Source organism: Amphiura filiformis, chromosome 16, assembly GCF_039555335.1.
Source record: "Amphiura filiformis chromosome 16, Afil_fr2py, whole genome shotgun sequence".
Classification (NCBI taxonomy): domain Eukaryota; kingdom Metazoa; phylum Echinodermata; class Ophiuroidea; order Amphilepidida; family Amphiuridae; genus Amphiura; species Amphiura filiformis.
Genome location: NC_092643.1, coordinates 57,957,431 through 57,980,750, shown reverse-complemented (window position 1 = coordinate 57,980,750; position 23,320 = coordinate 57,957,431). Strand labels below are relative to the sequence as shown.

At 38.1% G+C, this 23,320-nt stretch overlaps 1 protein-coding gene across 1 annotated transcript; it reads left to right on the top strand.

Annotated features, from left to right (window-relative positions):
• The first annotated feature begins 14,392 nt into the window (after nt 1–14,392).
• On the top strand, nt 14,393–20,906 carry LOC140136258 (NADH dehydrogenase [ubiquinone] iron-sulfur protein 6, mitochondrial-like). Its single transcript, XM_072157983.1, is given in 5 exon segments — nt 14,393–14,552; nt 16,834–16,887; nt 17,597–17,719; nt 19,023–19,049; nt 19,052–20,906. Coding segments are annotated over 5 exon segments (372 nt in total). The 5' UTR covers nt 14,393–14,420; the 3' UTR covers nt 19,088–20,906.
• The last annotated feature ends 2,414 nt before the right edge of the window (nt 20,907–23,320 follow it).

The window sequence follows — 23,320 nt, the reverse complement described above, 5'->3', positions numbered from 1 at the left end:
GATGACTTTAGTTTGCGTTATCAGGCTTGCCAATGCATAAACTTTGCAGAGTTTGTGTTAACAAGTTTCCACTGTATTAGGGTGATGATATTATGTCAATTGTAGAAGTTCCAATTTTAGTTTATCTGTTTCATGGCAGACTTCATGTTCAAGTTTCTTTTATCATGAAGAATAAATTATAACCTGTATAAAAATGGTTATGTTATTGCTTGAAATATTTGTCTCAATATTTATTATTTAATAAAGGGTTTGGGATAAAAAAAAAAAGTTGTCTCAAAGTGTCATTATTCTTACATGTACACTAAGCCAAAAAAGAAACTTATAATTTTTCACAAGGTCGTATCTTAAAATCCTGTCCATCAAAATTAACAAAAATTACACACAGGATTGCCTCAATTGACTCTACTCTAAACACATGTCAGTAACCCAGCAGTTGTCCAACTGACACAATAGCAAAATGCACTGATATGGAACAGCTTCCTGGACCACATTAACAGCCCTATTGGCACTCAGCAAACGAAATATGTGAGAACGGCATCTTGAATCACAGGTCACAAACTTACCAACAGATAGAGACAAATCACAAACTTCTCAGGATCATTATGTCACATGTCCAAACAAATAATGAAGTCCTTTAGTAACGGATATGTCCACCACATGCGCTTGCATGCATGCTGTGCACCTGCTTCTCCAAGTTTCTGATGATATCCTGGGGATCCCCATGCTTCCCGTTACTGTTTGGACATGTGACATGATGATCCTGGTAAGTTTGTTTTGACTCTCTTTAATGTTTTTAACTTAATGTTAAAATTGTTGGCTGTGACCTGTGGTTCAAGATGCCATTCTCGCAGTTTTCTTTTGCTGGGTGCCAATAGGGCTGTGAATGTGGTCCAGGAAGTTGTTCCATATCAGTGCATTTTGCGGTTGTGTCAGTTGGCCAACTGATTGGTTACTGACATGTGTTTAGAGTAGAGTATTGAGGCAATCCTGTGTGTAATTTTAGTTAATTTTGATGGACAGGATTTTAAGATATGACCTTGTGAAAAAAAATTTTCTTTTTTGGCTTAGTGTACTTGTAATAAACAATGTAGCTGTATCCAGCTCTCTTTATGAATTGGTCCCATACATCAACTGATATCTCACCTGTAGACACTAAACTGAGAGAAATCAATTTGAAGTTCTACTGCCCATTATAAATAAAAAGTTATCCAGGCTGTTGTTTTTTAAAGCAAAAATAGATAGTTTTGCTCTACACATCCATGACTATAACTCAGAAATTGTGAGATATCAGGTTCATGAATGGGGCCACAGAACTAATCAACCTACAGGCTACATTCTACATGTACATGAACTGCAGCCAATAGTTCATCAAATTAATTGCAAGAAACCAACACAGAAAGTAATGAAAATGTAATTATTGTATAGCAACAAAATATTTTCAGTATTTGGATTTGTCAAGAAATACATCTTTTTGTTTCACAATTTCACTGCAAATTAATTGATTTGAAGGGTCGCACACAGTTTGGCATAATTACATGTACTGATTGTAGGCCATGTTTTCCCATGATGCAAATTGTACCATCTGTAGAGATTTACAGGTAATTCACTATACAAGATTGTAACTGAATTCAACTTACTTTTGAAATACTAAATTATAGTAAAAATTTCAAAAATGAACACAGCTGGCCAAGCTCAGGATCCGACCATGATCATATTTCAAATAACGCACGCCCTTGGACATTAAATGAAAATACTAACCAATAATGAGTTGGCATGGTTGGATTCACTCGTCAAATTGTTGGCAGCTTTGTTTATTCAAATGAAATTCCTATTATATAGTTACCCCCATGCTTGCAGTCACATAGCCAGGATTTTTTCAAAGGGGGTGGGGGTTTCAGGGGGATAATTTGACAAATATGATACAAAAAGGCACAAACATGTTAAAAATGTTTCTCAAGGTGGACAGTTGCCCCTCCTGGCTGCGCCACGGCTTGCTTGTTCACTAATGTTGGCCAATACCGATCTGTGAATCGGAGATCGGTGCCGATATGGACTGCATCGGCCTTGAATCTGAATCGGCAGATGAGCTATCAGCTGCCGATCTAGCTTACCGATCTCTGAATTTGACAGTAATAAAAGTACACAACAATTCTTTAAGCTTACCATTACTTTCTTATGTAACATTACTACTATATGCCAATATATTTCCAAAAAACGTTGTTACCACCGCAAGAATCATGTCGTTTCATACTGTATTTTATAATATTATCCACTCAGTGACAACACTCCCGACTGTACAGTGCGTCCCTGGGAAAATTTGTAAACACTTTAACACTCGACACGTGAAGTCCCTGCGCCCTTCAATGTCGGGTTTCCCAAGGTGAATTTGAGGGCATGTTATTTTTAGAATCGCGCACATTCTCGCTATTCCTCCTCACACGGACGATTTCATCTCTTAATCTCCGAACACATGAATTCTTTTTGTAAACAACTCTGCACAACTAATCAGGATGGGAATTCATGGTATTCCCCAATACGTCATATGCATAAATTATTATAATATCGATGGAGCTGATTTAGCTGCAGGGTCATCGAATCAATTCGCAAGCAGTGATTCGCCTAACTTATACACACGCAAATCAAAGTTGATTCATGGAGAAGAAAGAAGAATAAAACAATCAAGAGAAATGGATTAATGATTAAACTTCCGACAATCGGAGGCACTGAGTGAGTAACGCTGGGACTTGGGGTGTAAAATGGTATTTTATTTGGGTTGATATTGACATGAAAAACTCTAAAACGGTCATCATATTACATAGTTACAGGTTTGGGGAATTAAGCTTTGACCGTTAACATTACTGGGGCCCGACTTGAATGAACTTGTACTGGTTGTAGAATAACATTTAAGGAATCTGAATCGGGATCGGATCGGCCCGATCTGCTAATTTTCAGATCGGAGATCGGCAGATCCGATCTTGGGTTGGATCGGCCAACACTATTGTTCACAAAATATGGGGTGAATATCTATAGTCTGGTGCAGGGCTCAAATATCAGGGAGGCCACCAAGGCAATTGCCTGCCCTTTTTCAGTTTTGGCTTTAGTGTCCCAGATCTTTGTCACCTTCCAAGGCATTCTTCATCACTTGTTGGCCTTAGTGCCCTTCTTTAATTGCCCAGTGGCCTTGAAAATAGGTGCCCCCCCCCCAATATTAAAATTCGAGGCCTGGTCTGGTGCTACATTTGATGAAGCAGATACAATGCATTATGAATAGTGATTGGCTATAAAACCTTGATGTGTCAGATAGATTAGGGGAGGGTCTTATTTGAAGCAGCTATATCCTCCTGAGCATTTTTTCAAAATGCTCAGGAGGATGAGCCGCTTAAAATAAGTCCCTCCCCTAAGCTTTCTGAAACAGCACCCCTTTTTTTCAGGCTGTTTAGCCTATGCCTATTATAAAGCATTCAACCTTAATTACCTTTAAGCAAACACACAACATTTCTCATTGTTCGCAAAAGTTTAGAAAAGGACTGAAAACGTGTCAATGCTGGGTTATATTATCAAGCTTGGGTATAAAATGTTTCATAACATTCAAAAATATTTTTTGAAAACTTACTGCCAAATCCATGTATTCTACCATGTCATTCAAATATTGACAGAACATTTGGCAATATTTTGCACAAATGTTTGCAAAAACATATTTCGCAACATTTTGACATTTTACAAAATGTTTTTGTGTTTTTGCAGACAAAACGTTTTCATGACCTTTTTTCATAACCTGAACCAACACAACCTGTTTATTACATGTTTTAAAAAACATTTAGTGTTTGCTGGGCTTGAAACACAACAAGCTAGGAAACAGAATTTTTAGTTAACTTACTTCTAATACCACTTATTAACCCAAACACCAGGAAGATACCAACCCTTCCTCTTCATCAGTTTCTGCTTATGTCTTGAATGTTCATCGCAAATCACATACATATTGTCCTTCCTTTTGACAATCCTACAATGCTTGCATCTTCTATGGATCTTGCCTTTTAGTTTCATTCCACAAGTCTGTATTAATAACGGACTGGCAGGTGCCTTAAGTAGGATCCGGTTTAAATGTGGCAAACCTCCAATCACACCTGTACTAATATTGCTATATTGCATCACACATGGTTTCTGCACAGCAGGCATGACTAGTTTGGATACTGTCTTTGGTGAAATTGTACCGATTAATCCTCTGCCAATCCCCGACAGGTAACTAAGTGATTGCTGGCGATGAAAGGAGCACTTGTGGCACTGCAATGAGTTACGAGCTAACAGTCCTCTTGCTACATTCCAGGTGCATTTTAAAACACTAGCCATCCTGTTGTAAGTGTTGCTAGAATGCTCAATCAAATGTGTTCTCTCAAATTTAAAGGGTAGAGTTGATATTGTACCTGGAGAAAATGGATAAATATTCAAAGATTAGTTTGCGCCTCTCAACAAGGCATTAGCCAGAGGGGTGTCCAGGTGTCATTTGGACGCCCTGTTTTCAATTTGGACACCCTAAAATTCTTATAATAATTTTATAATTTCATTGTATCAAATCATACTTCATTTACATGTATGTTTGTTGTACAAGTATGTGGCACAAATCCCAAAATACTATATTAGATTCAGCTCACAAATACAAATAAAGTAACATACACTACATGGTGCACAACACCAATTATTACAGTTATCTGATACATGTAGAATGTATGTATAATATACATACTCATTAAAATTACAGCAGGCTTGAATTATTATGTGTATTTTCTCGTGACAGAAGTCCTTAAACACAGCCATGAGCGTGTATAAACAGGTTTCCCATGGTGAGCCCAACCAAGTCAGGAAGGCTGCTGGTGTGCCAGTGCTTGTAAACCAGAACCAGAAAATATTGCCATCCTACATGTCTCAAGTTGAGAGAAACACCATATTTTTTGCAGTATCAATGGTAGTTTTAAATCACGCCCGCAAACCTAATCCCGCTAACAATTGCCCTTGTACGTGTGTGCATGGAATAAAGAATAGAGCACGTAGTGCGATGGAATTGCAACTCCGATCATCGATGTGAGGTCAGCGATCGTCACGCTTGCAACATGTGGACGTAGATGGCAGCAGCATTTTTCTTTAATTAGCATATTCGTGACGCCATGTTAACGTAAGTCTCCACAGCACTACGCATATTTTTTAGGTAGCTTTTAGTACTATCGTGGTGGCAGCAGCATTTTTCTTCACTTTTCTAAAATGGCGGCGCCAGGGTTTAATGACAAATTCTTCAATTTATCAATATTTCATGAAAATTTACCAAACAAACGGATACAGTAATGACAGTTAATATTTAAAGTACATGTATAAATGGTCACAGTTATAAAAGAAAGAATATAAGAAACATAAACAAATGAATTGTAGCAATATTCAATATTAATGGCAGCGGCCGTGACTTTTCAATGGCGCTGGCGGGTAATACACGGGGGAAGCAGACGGTGTCGCCACCTTTTTGCATTGCGCTGGTATACGAGTTGCAACGGCCTGGTGTGTGTACCCCGGTGTGTATATGCCCCACTGGATTACATGTAGGTTAGTGCACATGATTCAAAACTGCCACTGCAAAATATAACATGGCATTAATCTCAAATTGAGAGACAAGATATACTTGTAAGTTGTAATCACCTTATACATGTAGTACCAATTTGTGGGCTTACTGTATTTTGTGCAACAAAACAAAAGCTTTATGGTAATGATGGGCCCCAAAAAAATAAACTTCAAAAAGCCATGTAGGATGCTCAAATATGGAGAATGCTTAAAGAGACTCTGCAGAACAAAGTGCAAAGTGGCATAAGATAAATCAAGTTACAAAACTCACAGACACAAAAGGAATGTCATAAAAATGCACAACAGATTTATTATGCCTAGTTATAGATGTTAAAGATCCAATGAAGCTGCCCTTTGGTGGTTATGTTCATTTTCCAAGGAGAACTCGCACACAAAAGCATGCGCGTATTTTTTGTGGGGGGCTTTGGGGGCACCAGCCACTGGGGAGTAAAAGCAGGGGCGGCCAAAATGAAGGGCGGCGGAATATGCCCTCAGTAATTTAATTTGATGATTTATCTTTGTTTACAAAGTTACATGAGTAATGACATTTTGGGGGAATTCCCCTCTCAAATTGAGCAAAACAAGTTGAATCATATCTAATTTGGAATATTTGGAAACCCCCTTGAGATTGTAAAGTGAAGATGACATCATATATGGGATTCCCCTCAGGAAGTGATGTAATGGGATTTCCCCTCAGAAAGTGATGTAATGAGAAAGGTTTAATGTTATGGTTAAGGCTTGGGAATTCCCAAGATCACATTTGGCTATTAATACTTGGGATTTCCCATTGCTTGATATATAAGAAAATGTAAACACAATTATTGCCACAGTTGATAGTGTTGATCTGGGCTAGCTAGCTAATATGCTTACAGTTCAATTCCTTCAAAGAAAGGAAATTGCAAACCAGAAATATTTTATGTAGTCAAAGTACTACAATTTGCCAGTGTTGTCGGAGAAGATCTAGAATACGTCAAAAAAACGTACTTCTTCCAAGAAAGGAATATATATATATATATTCTTCTGTCGACTTGCTGAAGTCTGGTGTTTTGATTCAACGCAACTGTCAAAATAAGTGGGGACAACTGCATCGCAGTCCTGCTTCCTGAAGATATTGTGTGAAAGGTGGAAATAGCACCAAGTTTAAAGAAAGCAGCGCAAGGAGTAAAGAGATTTGGAGAACTGCGCAAGGGAGTTTAGTATCTGGTGAACTGCGCAAGGAGTTATAAACGTGTTTGGAGAACGACGCAAGGAGTTTAGTACTTGGGAGAAAGTAGCACCATTTTCGTATGAGGATTTTATACGCAAGGATTTATAAATGCAAGTGTACAATGGACTTTGCTGATTTTCGCAGGACAAGTGAATAAGGATATATTACATCAGTCGTCCATAACATTGCAAGAACTTTATGATCACCAAGAATGCTGGCTAAGTATTAAAGGGGGGTAACCCTATTGGTTTTGGATATGGATTGTCTTTAAAATTACATAATAATATCAAATATCGCCCCCTTTATGCTGCTTTGTGAAAAAACGAGAGCATTTTCAGCGTAAATGTGAATAAATAGCCAAATTTGCAATCCAATACCTTGGTATACGTGAATTGCATTCTGGGTAGGCAAGCAACAACAACCATTTCCGTTCGTATGACATGCTGTACAATCAATGCCCGGCCCGTATTGAACGAAAAATATTTGTTTTTTTCGTACCGTTTCAGAAAAAAATGAAACAAAATATATTTCCCCTTGCAATATGTACATTTCAAATGAATATAAAAAAGTTTGGGTTAAAAATGGAGAGGAAAAAAAAAACATTCCGATACCGGATTTTGAACCGGGTACCTCTCGGGTAGAAACATGGAGCGCGCGCTAACCGACTGAGCTAATCGGCCCGCTGCCTCTATCGTGGAAATTTTATAATTAAATACGGCACACCGTTTAGACGCGCTCCTCAGCAGTTAGTGTGGTTCGCTTCTTTCACAGAATGTGTATGACGCGAAACCAAAGTAGCTGTTGAGGAGACTGATATTTCGAGCTATTTCGTTCATAATTCCCGGCCCAGAAATCCAAAGTATTTACCATTGTTTACAAACTGGTAGCCTGTAAAAGCCGCTGTGTTTCATGATTTCTCCGGAAATACATCGACTTGGAGCGCCAAATTTCAGGATAGTAATGAGAAAAATAGTATCTATTATGTGATACCAAAACCTCATCAACAATGAAAAAATCGGGGATGATGCTGTCGATCGGGTTACGGACCTTTAAATAGATAAAGAGTAATTATATTTGATTATTGTGTATGTGCATTTGTTGTCATTGTACCAATCATAACATGCTTTCAATTAAAGACTTAGATTGTGTTAGCTTAATCAAACAGTGTATTTGTGTTGTGCATTCGTGCGAGTTCGGGGAAAAGGTGATTTTGGCCTTGAGTCAAGTACCACTCGTAATAGCGGCAAAAACATGGGTGGCAAAAACGAAGGGGGCGGCAATTAGTAAATAAAAAAGGGTGGAAAAATTTGATAAAGCATAACATTTTTTGAGAAAATGGTACTACACAAATGTACATCAAAATGTGCTAGCGCCTGAAACCCTTTTTTTTTTTTTTTTTTGCTCTTCACTTTTTCAAACGACCGAGAAAAAAATTGGGTCAACCTTTTCGGGCTGTTGAGGAAGGGCGGCAAAATTGAATTTTCTTCAGCCCCCCGGGGTTAGGGCGGCCACGGTACGCCACTGAAAAGAATGTCATACCTCCTGAATGGTGAGCCTCAATGTAAAACAGAAAACAGAACATAAAATTCGGACCACACCTCTTTAAGGCCAGCAATGAAAAAAAAAAAAAGGAGGGGTGGATGCTTCCGCTCCACGCACTCCGTGCATCCGTGGGTATTCATGCTCGTCGAAAATTTCGCGAAATAAGGGGTGTTTTCAGATGAAGAAACGCGCTTCGCGACACACACAAAAAAGGGGTCTTTTTTCAAACCACGTGTTCGCGAAATTGAAATAAAAGGGTATTTTCATCGAGCAGCATACGCGTTTCTGCCAGAAAAGGGTAGGCCTATAATTAGAAATATTGTTCGCGTCAGTGGCGAGCGCAGCACATTGAAAGAGGGGGGGGGGGGCAGGTTGTTCAGTTCCCCCGAATGGAGTCTGATTAGGAGCAAATTTTGACGTTTTTAACATTTTTCCCCCGAATGACCAACAAAAGTGGGGGCCATGGCCACCTGCCCCCCCCCCCTTTGCGCCCGCCACTGGTTCGCGTTTTAGCGAAAATAGGGGTATTGTCAAAGGGCAACTAATTCACGAAATCGTTAAAAAAGGGGTGTTTTCCCCTAAAAACTTCGCGAAATGAGATGCAAAAGGGGGTGTTTTTAAAGTTCACCGACAAGCATGATTCATGAATACCCGCGGATGCACGGAGTGCGGGGACCGGGGGATGCTTGAACGAACCAGTAAACAGAAGATGAAAGCACTTCAATGGTTAAACAAACCAATTGTGTTGGGTCTCTAATAAAAGGTCCTGCACCATGAGTTGGGATACCTAATTTGGCGGTGGAGTAACATTTTTCCACTTTAACATGTTTATGATGTCATATTTTCCATACTTGTCATACAATAATAAATTTGGTGTCATTTTAAAGAGTAATCTACATGTATATGGTACTCTTTCCATAGCAATAAAATTGGTTCATATTGTTTCAATTTTAATTAGGATTAATTAATTAATAAATTGGTGATTGCGGTGGCGACTAGGGAGCTATTTTCACACTTTTAAAGTTTATTTTAAAGAAACGGGAAGGTCCATGTGTCATGAAAACACAGATTTTTGGATTAATACTAGACCCCAAATACATATGGGTCAGTCCATCTCAAATCACCTAGTTTTCACAAAAGGTTGGCTGGTCACCCTCTCAGATTTTGTTTAAAATCACTTAGGCCAAGTAAAATAAAAAACATGTATATCGTCCCCTCCCTCACCGATGTTTGGAGATTTTCAAATATTTTTGTTATTTTTCCTATTTGCTTCCTTACTTTCTTTCTAAAATTGTTGTAATGAAAAGACATGTTTAGAAGTTCTTAATTATCATTTATAAACATATTGCAGACACTTTCTTCAAGTTAGGGGTAGGGCTTTGGGGAAATAACAAAAATATTAGGGGGCCTCCCCGATTTTATGATGTGTTGAAGAACACTTTACAATTGCAATTTTACACAGAAATAAATGGTAAACAAGAAATGTCTTTAAAAAAGACAATGCCTCCAAGATACCAGTGGGCACCTTTTGTTATTAGTTAAGGAGACACTTATAATGCTAGCTTTAAGGTAACGCTATTGGATATAGATTTTTGTCTGATTGAAATATGTGAGTCCATTCTCTCCTGATTACAAGACTGAAAATTTTATTTTAATCGGATATTCGGTTACCAAAATATGGCCTGTCAAAATGGCGCGAAACCAAGAAGTTGGCAACAAATTTCTTTTATTTTTGTTATGCAATGTTGTCAGGTAGGCCTTATTTTCTAATTATATATGCAAGAATTATACAAAGTAAAATGTTCAGATCGGCTACAAAATAAGATATAAAACCCATGGATGCCTTTTTTCATGCAAATTTCCATTTGCATAATTAATTAGGGCCCTAATCAGCTTTTCTAATAAGTGGCCCTAATTAATTATGCAAATTGAAATTTGCCAAAATGCAACCGTAATTTTGTAGTAAAGTGTGTGTTCTACCCATGTACCATGCCTCAGTACCATAGCTCTTTTAATTGTATCTGAAATCTTTACTTTGCATATTAATTCATGCATGTAATTAGAAAATCATCTGGCAACTGGACTTGTCAAAAATATAGAAAATAAAAAGAAAGTTGTTGCCAATTTTTTGTTTTGGTTTCGCGCCACTTTGACAGGCCATATCTCAAGAACAGAATGTAATCTAAAGGGCATTATAAGCTTTAACATATTATTTAAATAGAAAGAAAATCTAAATTTGTGCATTAGCCAATAGGGCCACGGTCACCTAAAGCCATCTTGCAATCTTGCAGATAATTCTGATGTATGAAATAAGACCTTCAAACTTTCAGATATGAAGAGTTCCAGATGCAGGCAGCCGTTTCTGTTTTTTAAATATAGGCCTAAGTGGTATCAAGAGTCATTTCTCGTGGATTTTTGACTGAAAATTACGATTGTAACGCTTCAGAGTAACAAATTTTCGTATCAGATTTTTTTATGCTTGTTTATTATATTTTGTATTCAGGACTAAAATAATATTAATATTATTATATTTAGGGGGGTCTTTTCATAGGCCATATTACTCTTTTGTATGTGTAATTGAATAAAAAATCAAAAACATTATTGTTTTGTTCTGTTTCCTTCATTTGTGCTTTGTCTTGCATCGAAAGAGCCAATATCAACACCTTGTTTGTAAGAAGTAAGCCCCTATTGTGTGGGGAAAGATGATTCTTGCATTTTATTTTTATTTTTATCTTAACAAACAAAAAGCAAAATTCTCAGTCAAAGTCTTGAAACGGTCATGGGTATGCATGCAAAAATATTGCAACAGTAGCCTACTCAGTAGAATGTAAAAAACTGACATACATACCACCAACATGACCAACCACGCATGGGAATTGGGGAAGCAAATACTTTAAAACGAATTATTCCGAATTATATCAACGCAATAAAATTGCAATACTTTACATGTATTTGAACAGCAATGAAGCCGCCATAGGCGCGGCTAGGCGATCATACCATACATTGCAGTTCAAATGCATCATGATCATTATTGTGGCATGCATGCCAGTCGGTCTGCTGACTCGCCGCTGCACAAAAATACCTCCAATTTTGCACAAAACAATCCATGATGTCAAATTATCACATCCAAAGTGTCGCCATGAACGTCAGCTTCAACTTCTCCAGCCAAAGTTTTTGCATTGATAATCAGGTTTCATGTAATCATGAAATTAAACCTTGTTTGATGTGTATTCCCATTGCCACAGCATAACGGTTTTCGAACTTGTCTTCTACGATAAAGCTGCTGATGAGCACTGAGGCTACTACCTATAATTAAAGACCGAATTAAAAAAAGACTAGTTTGCGTCTGACGTCATGACAAAGGCGCGCCGTGATTGGTTGCTGACCTGCGCAGTATGGCATTTTTGGTCTGGTTGACAGGACGGCATACGCAAGCTAGTCTTTTTTAATTCGGTCTTCAATTATACAACATACGAGTTTGAAAATATTCTAATGCATAATTCATTAACTTGATAGACCCACGCCATTGGCGCCACGTGCTAGGTGTTTCTAGAATCCCTATAGAATAAGATTAATTTTAATGCTAATTTATTGCACATGCTGAGGAAGCGTGATTACCTTTTTGAACATTCGGAAATGGCGATAGGCGAATTTATGTATGGCGCAGAGAGGTGGGGGATATATATTGGGCTCTCAATATTGGGCGGAAATTAGAGTACGGTACTTGTCAGAATATAAATTTGTACAATCGGCCTACATGCCGCGCAATGTGCGGCATTTTAGGTGTCAATTTCAAAGCAAACTACCTCCTGCGGAGGCAGAAAAAATAACATAATAACAAATAATAAGGACCTCCCTCACCGATTTTTGAAAAAGTCCGGACGATATACATGTTATTTTATTTACTTGGCCTTATATCATAGCCCTATGTGCCAAATGAACACGTTTCAAACGGTAGGTCTCTACTCCTTGCCGGCCTATTGGAAAGTTGGACGTGGATAACTAGATTCAGCCCAGCATTCATGATTTGTGCCATATTTGTTGATACCCCCCTGCCTTGAGGGGGCGCAACACTAAATCACTACGCATTTTATGTAAGAACGAAATTCGGCTAATATAGTCCATAGTGAATATGAGATTGTAGCGACCATATCTAGCGACATATTCACTTTAAATCACTCAAAATCAGCTCATATTTCGACAAGTGTCTTCAATGATAAGATGCAGAAAAAACCGGACATTTAATCTCAAAAGCAATTCTCTGTGGCGGATGAAGACAACTTCCGATTTTGAAATGTGAGTGGTGAATATAGTATATTTTTAGGCCATAAAGTCAACGGTCATCGATATATGCCGACAAAAGTTTTGGAATCTACAGAAACAGAGCTTTAATTTGATACCAAATTTATTTTGCCAAGTATTGCAGGGACGTCAGGAATGGCGTTCGAAGTAGGCTGAAATCCCACGTGATCCTATGGGACGCTCATTTAGTGGTGCGGAAAAATAAGAAATGCGTTTCATGAAATGTGTTCTATTTGAATCATGATGATAAACAAGTATTACAAAAAGTCACCCTGATGAATTATTATTGGGAAAAACGCTTTATTGGCCGAGCAGGCGCCTTCAAAGTCTAGAAATTGTACCCAAAAATCTTCAAAAAGGCTCAAAAACAGGTTTTAAAGTTAATAGACATTGTTAATCTGCATGAAGCCGCTTTGCTGCATATTCAGTAGGCCTATGCAAAAAGATCATAATTGTTACTACTGATACAGGGGGAGGGGGTGTTATACTTCACACTCATTAACAAGTTCTTTTCAAAACAAAATGGCAAGACAGATAATCTAGAAAAGAAAACTTGGTTCAAAGACGTGCTTAAATTGTTGTCTGTCACCATAGTTTAGTGAGTTTTGTACAAACTCTAGCATATTGGGGAAAAGTCGAAATATGCGATTTTCCGCGTTCGCACTGATCTTTAAAACAACATTTCTCTTGAACGAAATGTCGCAGAGACATGAAATCTTCGGTGTTGAGCTACAAATTTTCTCTAGTTTAAATAACAAGTGACAAATGTGGATTTTGAAAACTTTTAAATCCTTATAAGGGGCGCAACACTAAATCACTACGAATTTTATGTAAGAACGAAATTCGGCTAATATAGTCCATAGTGAATATGAGATTGTAGCGACCATATCTACCGACATATTCACTTTAAATCACTCAAAATCAGCTCATATGAATTCGACAAGTGTCTTCAATGATAAGATGCAGAAAAAACCGGACATTTAATCTCAAAAGCAATTAACAATTCTCTGTGGCGGATGAAGACAACTTCCGATTTTGAAATGTGAGTGGTGAATTTAGTATATTTTTAGGCCATATTTTTTTCCCAGCGAAATAGCGAAAAAAGTCAACGTTCATCGATATATAAATTATAATATGCCGACAAAAGTTTTGGAATCTACAGAAACAGAGCTTTAATTTGATACCAATTTTATTTTACCAAGTATTGCAGGTACGCCAGGAATGGCGCTCGAAGTAGGCCGAAATCACACGTTATCCTATGGGACGCTTATTTAGTGTTGCGCCCCCTTGAAATTCACTGCAAAAAAAAAGGCACGGTTTCCAAATTCGACAGTCGTACTACAACAACGTTTGAATGTATCTAAATGTACTAAAAGAACACTTGTTTCATGCAGCATCAGCCATGGAAACGCAAATTATATTCTAAATATAGATGTGATTCACTTCTATATCTAAATGATGATAAATTTACCTTAAAAAAGGGTTGAAATCCTGCAGATTCTCGGCCACTCTTGGCCTAAGATTCGCCAGGTCACACTCACATTAGGTCACGCCTATCCTCGTCATGTATCTTGGTATGATAAGGAAGGAAAAGACCCAAAGTATAAATAAAAATGTAGCTTTTTAGCTTTTATAACTAGATAAAAATATACTGAACTGTACTTGTGATATTTTTAGACGAAAATGTATCGCTTTTTACAGCTGAAATTAAAAGAAAATCTTTTTATATTTTACTGATTAATATTACGCGAGTTCGAGGGTAAAAAAAATGGCGACTCTCAGGGTAATCGGAAGGCTCTCCGTATGCCCAAATTTGTTCAAATTTTCTTCATATTCTAGACCAGTGTGTGTTGGAGTAAGGTCATATGCATCGAGAGAAACAGTGACACACACTGGGCAGGTGAGTTGATTTTGAAAATACTTTTTAGTGTGTAATTCTGGTGGTTGATGATGCCTTTATCATTATTCAGTGCAAAATTCGTGGGGTTTGCAATTTAGTGAATTTGACTATTCTGGGCTTAGCTTTAGATTATTAATACACAGATTGGAATTTTCCATGCCTGTGCCTCTAAGCGTACTCGAATTCAGCTGACGCCGGTACAGCGTACAGACCTGGCGACATCGCTTATTACGCGCGCGCGAAGTTACTTTTGTGTATGCTCGCTATTGTTGATGTTGAGTTTGCTCACGCGGTACCTGACTTAGCGTTGATCCCCTGAGGCAACATGGCATGTTTCCGCGGTATGATTCTGCATACCGTGGAAACTTGGCATGTTGCCCATGGGGATCGATGCTAAGTCGGGTACCGTGTGAGCAAACTAAAATAGCGCAAATAGCGCGAGCGTACACAAAAGAAACTTCGCGCAATGTTGCCAGGTCTGAACGCTGTACCGGCATCCGGGGGAGGGGGGGGCACTTTAGAAGTGACGGGGTATGTGCCTACCGGCATCGCGAAGTAGGGGCTTATCAACCAAAAAAAGGGGTCATTGGGTGGCCGCAACTAAAAAAGGGGGTCATCGGGTATGACGGGTATTGACAGGCACATCCACAACAACACCAATGACAGAAATCATCAACAAAAAATCGAACCAAGGGTGGCAAGGTTGGACTTGTTTTCACTCAAATTTGAGTTGCATCATCAACCGGAAGTGACGTGGCACGGACCGAAAGAATAAAAATAGGCAAAAATATCTAATTCTTGATCATATATTTAGGCCAATTACTAAAAATTTCAAGAATGTGATGTAGTTCTTAAAGTAGGAAAATCTGAAAGTCTTTAGTCATGTTAGTCACCGATCCGCTTGATTCCACCAGAGATGTTGGCCATATATGAAAAGTACGCTGACGCAATAGTCATGAATGGTACGCAGAAGCCTGAGAAGATTGGGGTTAGTTGAAACATTTTTCACAAAATCGTCTTTTTAACGCAAACCGATTACTTTCAAGAAACACTAACCATATCAGTATAAACATATACATACATGCTACGCATCTTTTCTGAGGGGTATAAAAATTAGTCAGTAAGTCAAAAAACAGATATTCCTTTCCCAAGCCAACACTGGTGGGGCATCAGTGCTGTTGCTAATTTGGTGGATGACCCTTACTAATACCTATTACTAGGTGCCAGTATTTTACCAAATTAATTTTTTGTGTCAGAAAAAAATACAATGTTTCAACTTACCCCGCGTTCCAACTAACCCCAATCTCCCCTACATCCTCTCATGGTCGAGAATTATATTTTGCCTTAATCTGTCGGTCCATGCCACATCACTTCCGGTTAATAATGCGACTCACGGTCGAGTGAAAACAAGTCCTTGATTCGATTTTTGTTGATGATTTCTGTCATAGGTGTTGTGTAAATTTTGATCGCAAATAGGCAGTGGAATCAAACAATCGTTTCTAAGTCTGCAGAGTGGAACAAACTTACCGGTACTTGATTTACTGTTTATATACTGACAAACTTAAAATTAAATTCCAGGGTCAGAAATTCGGCGAGAATCCATTGTTTTCACAAAGATTCTTGTCAACAAAATTGCAAGAATCTAAATGGATTCTCGTAAATATTTCAATTTATCATGTTAAGTTATGGTAAGAAAACTGATGAGGCATAATAACATGCAGGATATTAATCATCTTCCTATCAAAAGGCGTGGCTTTTTACTTCCGCAAATAGCCGTGGTGGTACATGTATATCATCTCTTCTCAAATTGTGACCTACATGTAGGTCCTGACGCATGAATATTAAGCCCTTTTGCAGTTTGGGCAATTTTAGAAATGCGCATGCATGCACAGAATCAACATCTGGGTAATTTTGTAGATCGACAACACAATCACCCTCCATGATGTGATGCATGTGATGAACCAAGCCTGAAAGGAATTTCCAATGATTTTACTTTTCCTGTGTTACTGCAACAATTATTGTGCGTGAAGCATTTACGCCAATAATGTTGCGGTAACACAATTTGGCCAACCGACTCCGATATGCAACTGAACATGATTATGATACGACCCCAGTGTAGTCTTTGTAAAATTACTTTTGGGGGTCTGGCAAGACTTCCAATTTTACACTAGATCCCAAAATATGGTGAAAATTTGTGTTTACCGGCAAATTTTTAATTTTACACTAATTTAGCACAAATTGTGAGTGAAAAATTAATACCAGTATATTTTTTATTGTACAGGTTTTTGATAATGGTGACTACAGACAACTAAGATATGTGGACAGAGAAAAAGAGGTATGTGTTCCTGTGCCAGTCAACTTCTTTCTTCTAGAAAATTTTAATTATTCCCTCACACTACCACGTTGTGGCAACATCCTTCATCAGATTCTTCCCCATCCTGAATCCCACACTGTTGACAGAAGTGCACCCAAAAGGGAAAATATTAGTACATAATTTACATAAGTTTGATCTACTTATAAAATGACTGCGGTATGCGGTAGTTAGTTTTATTCTGCCTTCCCTACAAACCTCAAATTCTTCCCTACATGTACATGGTGCAGTCAGGACACTGAACCATTACATCAAGAGAAAGGCTAATGGTTCAAAGGGAAGACATTTGGGACTGTAAAGCACTTCTAGGCTAAAGCTTACAAGTCAGCCTTATTCCTCCTGTACATGTAGATGGTGGACTCATAGCAGTTTTTTCTTCTTTTCAAAACTCCAAATTCTTCCCCAAAGGGCTAAGAATATTCCCTCCCTTTTGGGGCAAATAACAGAAGAATAAGACACACATGTACAGTGGGACTGTTCGACTGTGTGCATCCTCAAACGTGGACTTCATATTGATTATTGTGAAAGAATTGATGAAGAATTTGAATTAAAAAATGTGGTGTCGTCATGGTGATATTCGCCATAAATGCAATTATTTATTTATTTTTTTCAAACACGGAAGCCTTAAACCAGCTTTAAACTGAGTGTGTTATTGATTTCCTTTCCTTTCCAGGTGAATCAAAAATTTGCAATAGATTTAGTGGATGAAGAGCCACCCACAGAAATCCATGGGCGTAACACTTACTGTGATGGCGGAGGAGGACCCTTAGGACATCCAAAAGTCTATATCAATCTAGTGAGTATTTATTTAGAGAGGGCGGCCTATCTGCTGTGGCCTAGCAGGACATCAGTCAAAATGTGACATTAAATATTAAATGCGAGGATCCAGAGGATACATGCCTGAGAAATATAAAGAAATGGAGCTCAGACAAACTGGCATTATAATAAAGGAGAGAAAAATCTGAACTGTTCGGATTCGAACCAGCGCGCACTGACAATTTACATGTCGTTCAGCTCACCATCACACGCCACAACAGCTCATGGCAGATCTGCCGGCGAATTGAACATGTAATGATTTTATTCTCTCGTAAATATCTCACGGCCAATCTGCTTGTAGTCAACCTGTCTCAATTTCAAGTGCAAGAAACAATGAGGAATTATCTATTGTTCCTCCTTTGTTCATATTACATCGGGAGACACAAAAGCAGACCCAATCTTTACTTGGGAGGCTTGCAATCAATAATCCATGTTATGGCCATATACTTAAGTATTTCAGCTCAAGTGCTGTGTGGTGTTTGGGTAGCAAATAATATAATGGGACAGATAGTTTCACACAAATCCATATGGAGTCGCGAGGTAGGGATTTTACAGGAATCTACAAACGAATTGATTCATAATTAATTCGAAATTCTACCCCTGTAATGTCTGTAGAGCAAGTTACAGCTATCTACATGTATACCATTTTTCACCCTGATGTGGCAGTGATGTCAGTGAGCATTTCATCGGGTGCAGCCTCAAATCGTTAGCATTCGCTCAAAACGCTGGCGTACATACCCGGGGGGGGGTACTCAGTACAAATGACCATACGGGGACGTGCCGCAAACATGGGTAGCATTTTCAGCCTTCTGGTGTATCAATGACCCCTTTTTCAAAGCCTATTTTGGTATATGAATTGGTCATTTTTTTAAAATTTTCTCAATTTTTTTCGGAAAACAGCCCAATTTTTCCTTAATCTAGCCAAAAATTTTCAAAATTTTCCCAAAATTTTTAAAATCTAAGACAATTTTTGTTAAATTCGGCCGAAAATTTTGACTTTTGGACTGGTATATCAATGGGTCCAAATTTCTTGAAAAATTGGTATATTTATGGGTCTACTTCCAAAATCTCAGCGCACGTCCCTACCAAAACCAAACTTGAGTACCCCGGCGTACATACACACACACTCTTATTGAAGACGCTGCATAGATGCGGCAGCAAAACAGCTACCTCAATGCATTGACATCAGTGCCACATCAAGGTGAAAAATGGTATAGGTTGCAATTTAATATTTGGCGCTTGATTTTCTAATCATTCCTTTTCATTTTATTTCTTTCAAACAGGATCAACCTGGAGCCCATGCATGCGGAGATACTGTGGACTACGTTTTGTACAGGCAAAACACTGACACTCATAGGTTTAATAGCATGAACTTATCCTGTTACCTGTACATAAACCAACTGTAGAATTATATTAAATTGAATGATGCCTGCCGTTGTCAGATTCGTAAGCTTTGTGAATCAACCCAAGGATTTTTACAGAGCATGTTATTACACACATACTCATTTTGATGTGAAGAAACTGATGAATTGGTAGAATGCCATTGATGAATCTCCAAAACATTGACTGGTATACGCTACACTGAGATGATAGGACAATTACAGTGAAGAAGTCAATTTTGGATATCAAAATTTTGAAAAAAATCTTATTTCAATTTCACTGTAACATACTAATGTTTGGGATAAATACCAGTAGTGCATAGTTAAAAAACATTCATGGCATATTTTCTTCATTTCAAACTCTCTAAAAGACTACCTACAGTGATTATTAAAATGGGGTGAAATGGAAGGTGTGAAAATGGAATTAATGTAACTATCAAGAGTGAAATTTGCTCTCAAAGGAGTGAAAGAGGTTTTAAGATAATCACTGAGGCACTCCACTAAAGACAATGTTCAGTCCTATACCATCGGAGAGTATGTATATTAAGAATCACCATCTGAGACAAGTAGTAATGTTGTTTTGGATTTAATCCCTAATTTGATTTTTTCCAGTTTTAACTTTTCTCAAAACATAGTATTTTGTGAAAATACACCTTAAAAATAAGAAAGGCAGAAGTCTTTGACATTGTTTGGAAAGCAAAACAATAATAAGCTGCAATGTAAACATAAATAAGAGACACCCTGCTTGTTTGAGAGGTCATAGCAGAGCCTGTAGGCATAATTCATTAAAATTGATGTGAACAATTTTGTTACCTGTAAAGCAAGAAAGAAGAATAATCGAAAAATTAATATTTCAATGAAATTTGCTTAGATTCAAAAAGTGATCTGACATCATTTACTGTAAAAGAATGAGTTATATTGGGTATCAACCATACACAATACTTTCTAAATTGAAAACGCTAATCAGTGCTGGTTGTTACCAATAGCTAACAGTAAACACACACACACACCTGACCACCTCTCATATCAGGTGACTGGAACATGTTTAGGCTATGCACTGCATGATCTGTTCAAATTGGCAACTTTTCAAATCATACCAAATTTCAGTCAGTCCTTAATTTATCGATCCTTCCTATTTGTTTTTAGACATATTTAGTATCATACTGCAGCTAACTTGGCTAAGTACCTTTTTATATCAGTTACAGTGTTTTCAATATTAGTTTTGACCACTCCCAAGTGAAGATTTTTTGTTGTAAGTATTGGGTAATTGGCATTAGAGATCAAATGATGTTTTGATCTCTTCAAGGAATTTTGACAAAACAAAAACTACTTATAATGTAACCGTTTAACGCATATTTTCAGCATATGAGGAGTTTTTTCCAAACCATGTTAAGTCCACAACAACATGTTTCTCATTTACTTGTGTGATACAATCAAAATTACTTGGCAACAATGAGTTTTACCATCAATAAGCCATTATTTACCACAACAATGCTGCATAACCATATGCAGACTATTGTTCTCATTTGGGAACCAAAGGCCTCACACTGTATTGTTACTGTGCATCCATCCAATGTTTGCTTTGTAATGGTACATCCAACTGAAATTACTATACCCATAGCATCACAACCAATTGCAATATCGCACAGGTAAATCAGAAACATGTGTTTGTGGACTTAACATGGTTTGGAAACAAGCTCTTCATATATTATATAATATCCTCATGCATCACATATTGAAGTGGTAAATAAAATAAAATTCTATCGAAATACATTTCTTTGTAAAATACACTTGCTGTTCTCTGTCTACTGATTTTCTCGGTCTTGTATCCTCTTTTAAGGCATTTTAAATAGATATCCATGAAAAAGTTTATTCCCAAATTTCAGTTGATTATGTTTTTTGCGTTTGCGAGTTATGCATGATTATGTATATTTCATTGCTCTACAGGGTGTATCAAAATAAAGTATAGAGTTTAAAAAATGCCACTAGATTAAAAAGTATGGGGTATTTGGTCAAAATGCTATAGTTGACAGCTGAATCAACATCTTGTCCTTCCATAACTGTCTAAGTCGCTGGCGTGTGACCACTGGTGGCTATTTTTATGAGCCAAGTAAAAATGCAATCGCATCGAAGTCAATTAAAATCAAAGCAACATTAAAATCACATTTAACCACTTTTTTATAGTGATTGACAGTCTTGTTCTTCCACATGGCCGCTAGGGCATGACCATCACTCCTCTGTATACAGATATCAGCTCTCCTCAACATGGCATTCACACCACATCTTATGAGAGACGCCCTGCCTGGGGATGTTAAATATGTGTCTCTGGAGTTCATCAAGATCTGCACAAGGACTTGTGAAAACCTTTGATTTCAGATAGCCCCACAAGAAAAAATCCATGTGTAAGATCATAGGGACCATTCCACTTGGTGCTTCAAAGCAATCACACGATTGCCAAACAATTCTGCAAGGCGTTCTGTCAATTACAGTAAAGAAAGTGATGAAACTGTAATTTCATGTTATTTTTCACAAAAATAGCCACTGAGTCTTTATTAATGGTTACGGCAGTGATTTTACAGTTGTGCTTACACCTCTGGATTTCTGTGTCAGAAGATGACAACATCGAAGTTCTAACAGTAGAGCTGAGCAGTGTAGGTGTATCATCTGTCTACAAAGTACAAACCACTAGCTGTTAACTTCAAGTTCACTCACTCTGTTGCACAAGTGCACAGTAAGTCGCAGATCATCATTGGTGATTTCAACAGCCATAGCCTCCAATGGGGTACAAAGAAACTAACAAAGATGGGAGGAATGGATTGACACAAACCAACTCAGTCTAATTCATGACCCAAAACTACCACCGTTATTCCACAGTGCCTGATAGAGACATAGTTACAACCCAGATCTAAGCATCGTCTCCGGTAATATTGCAGGTCTGTGTCAGGAAATTGTGATGGACACTGTCCCAGCAAGCCAACACCGGGCCATTGACATCCAAGTCAATTACAAGAAAGCAGATTGGAAGTAGTTTTCCGACGAGGTGGAGCAGTACATCAATTAGCGTATTGCACCAATATTAAGCAACTACGACCATTTTGCAGAACTAGTGAAGGAGAAGGCATTTTCCACGGAGCTGTAGAAAACAATGCATACCTGACTCTCCAAGGAAAGCTCAGAACTATATGAATGAGTATGCCACCATGTTTGAAGAAGATCCTTTCTCCGAAGAAACAAATGAAGTAGGCAAGAAAGTGATGGAAAGCATATCCCCTGAGCATCGTAAGACCTGGCAAGCCCTGATAGAGCCAATCGATATGTCAAGGAACAGCAAGAAAGCATGGCCAACCATTTGAAAGCTCTGACATAGTAACTCCAAAGCACCACCTTAACAGCCCAAAGTCACTGCAAATCAAGTTGCTAACCTGCTGCTTCTTAACGGGAAAGATGAAAACTAAGATCAAACTGGACCGTACAGCAAAGACCCTGGCCACACTCGATCAATGACTATGGAAGAGCTGGAAAAGGGCATCTTATCATTGAAGCCAGGAAAAGCAATTGAACTATATAACATCTCAACAGAGCAGATTAAGAAAGTTGGACCTGCTGCTAAGAAATGGCTGCTACAGTTGTGTAACCACAGTTTGTCTACCCACAACCTTCCTAAGATCTGGAAGAAAGCACATGTACTGGCGCTCCTAAAGCCTGGGAAAGATCCACCACTTCCAAAGAGCTACAGGTCTATCTCACTTCTGAGTCACACATACAAGCTCTTCGAACGCCTGATACTCAACCTGTTGGACCTGTTATTGATGAACTCCTCATTATAGAGCAAACTGGTTCCCGCACTGGAAAGTCAACAACGAGCCAAGTAGTCAACCTCACCCAGCACATCGAAGATGGTTTTGAGGGAGGAAAAGTAATCGGTGTCGTGTTCATCTATCTCTTAGCTGCTTACGATACAGTTAACCACAGATGCCTTCTACACAAGATCCTGGAGCTTACAAAGGACACCCATCTAACAAAACTGATTCAAAATAATATGCTTGAGAACAAGTACTTCGTTGAATTGAGTGATAAGAAGAGCAGGCGGAGAAAACTCAAGAATGGTCTACAACAGGGAATCTTGCTTGATCACAACTCTTCAACATCTTCACAAACGACCAACCAAGAAGTGAAGGTACATGCCGTTTTTGTAGATGACT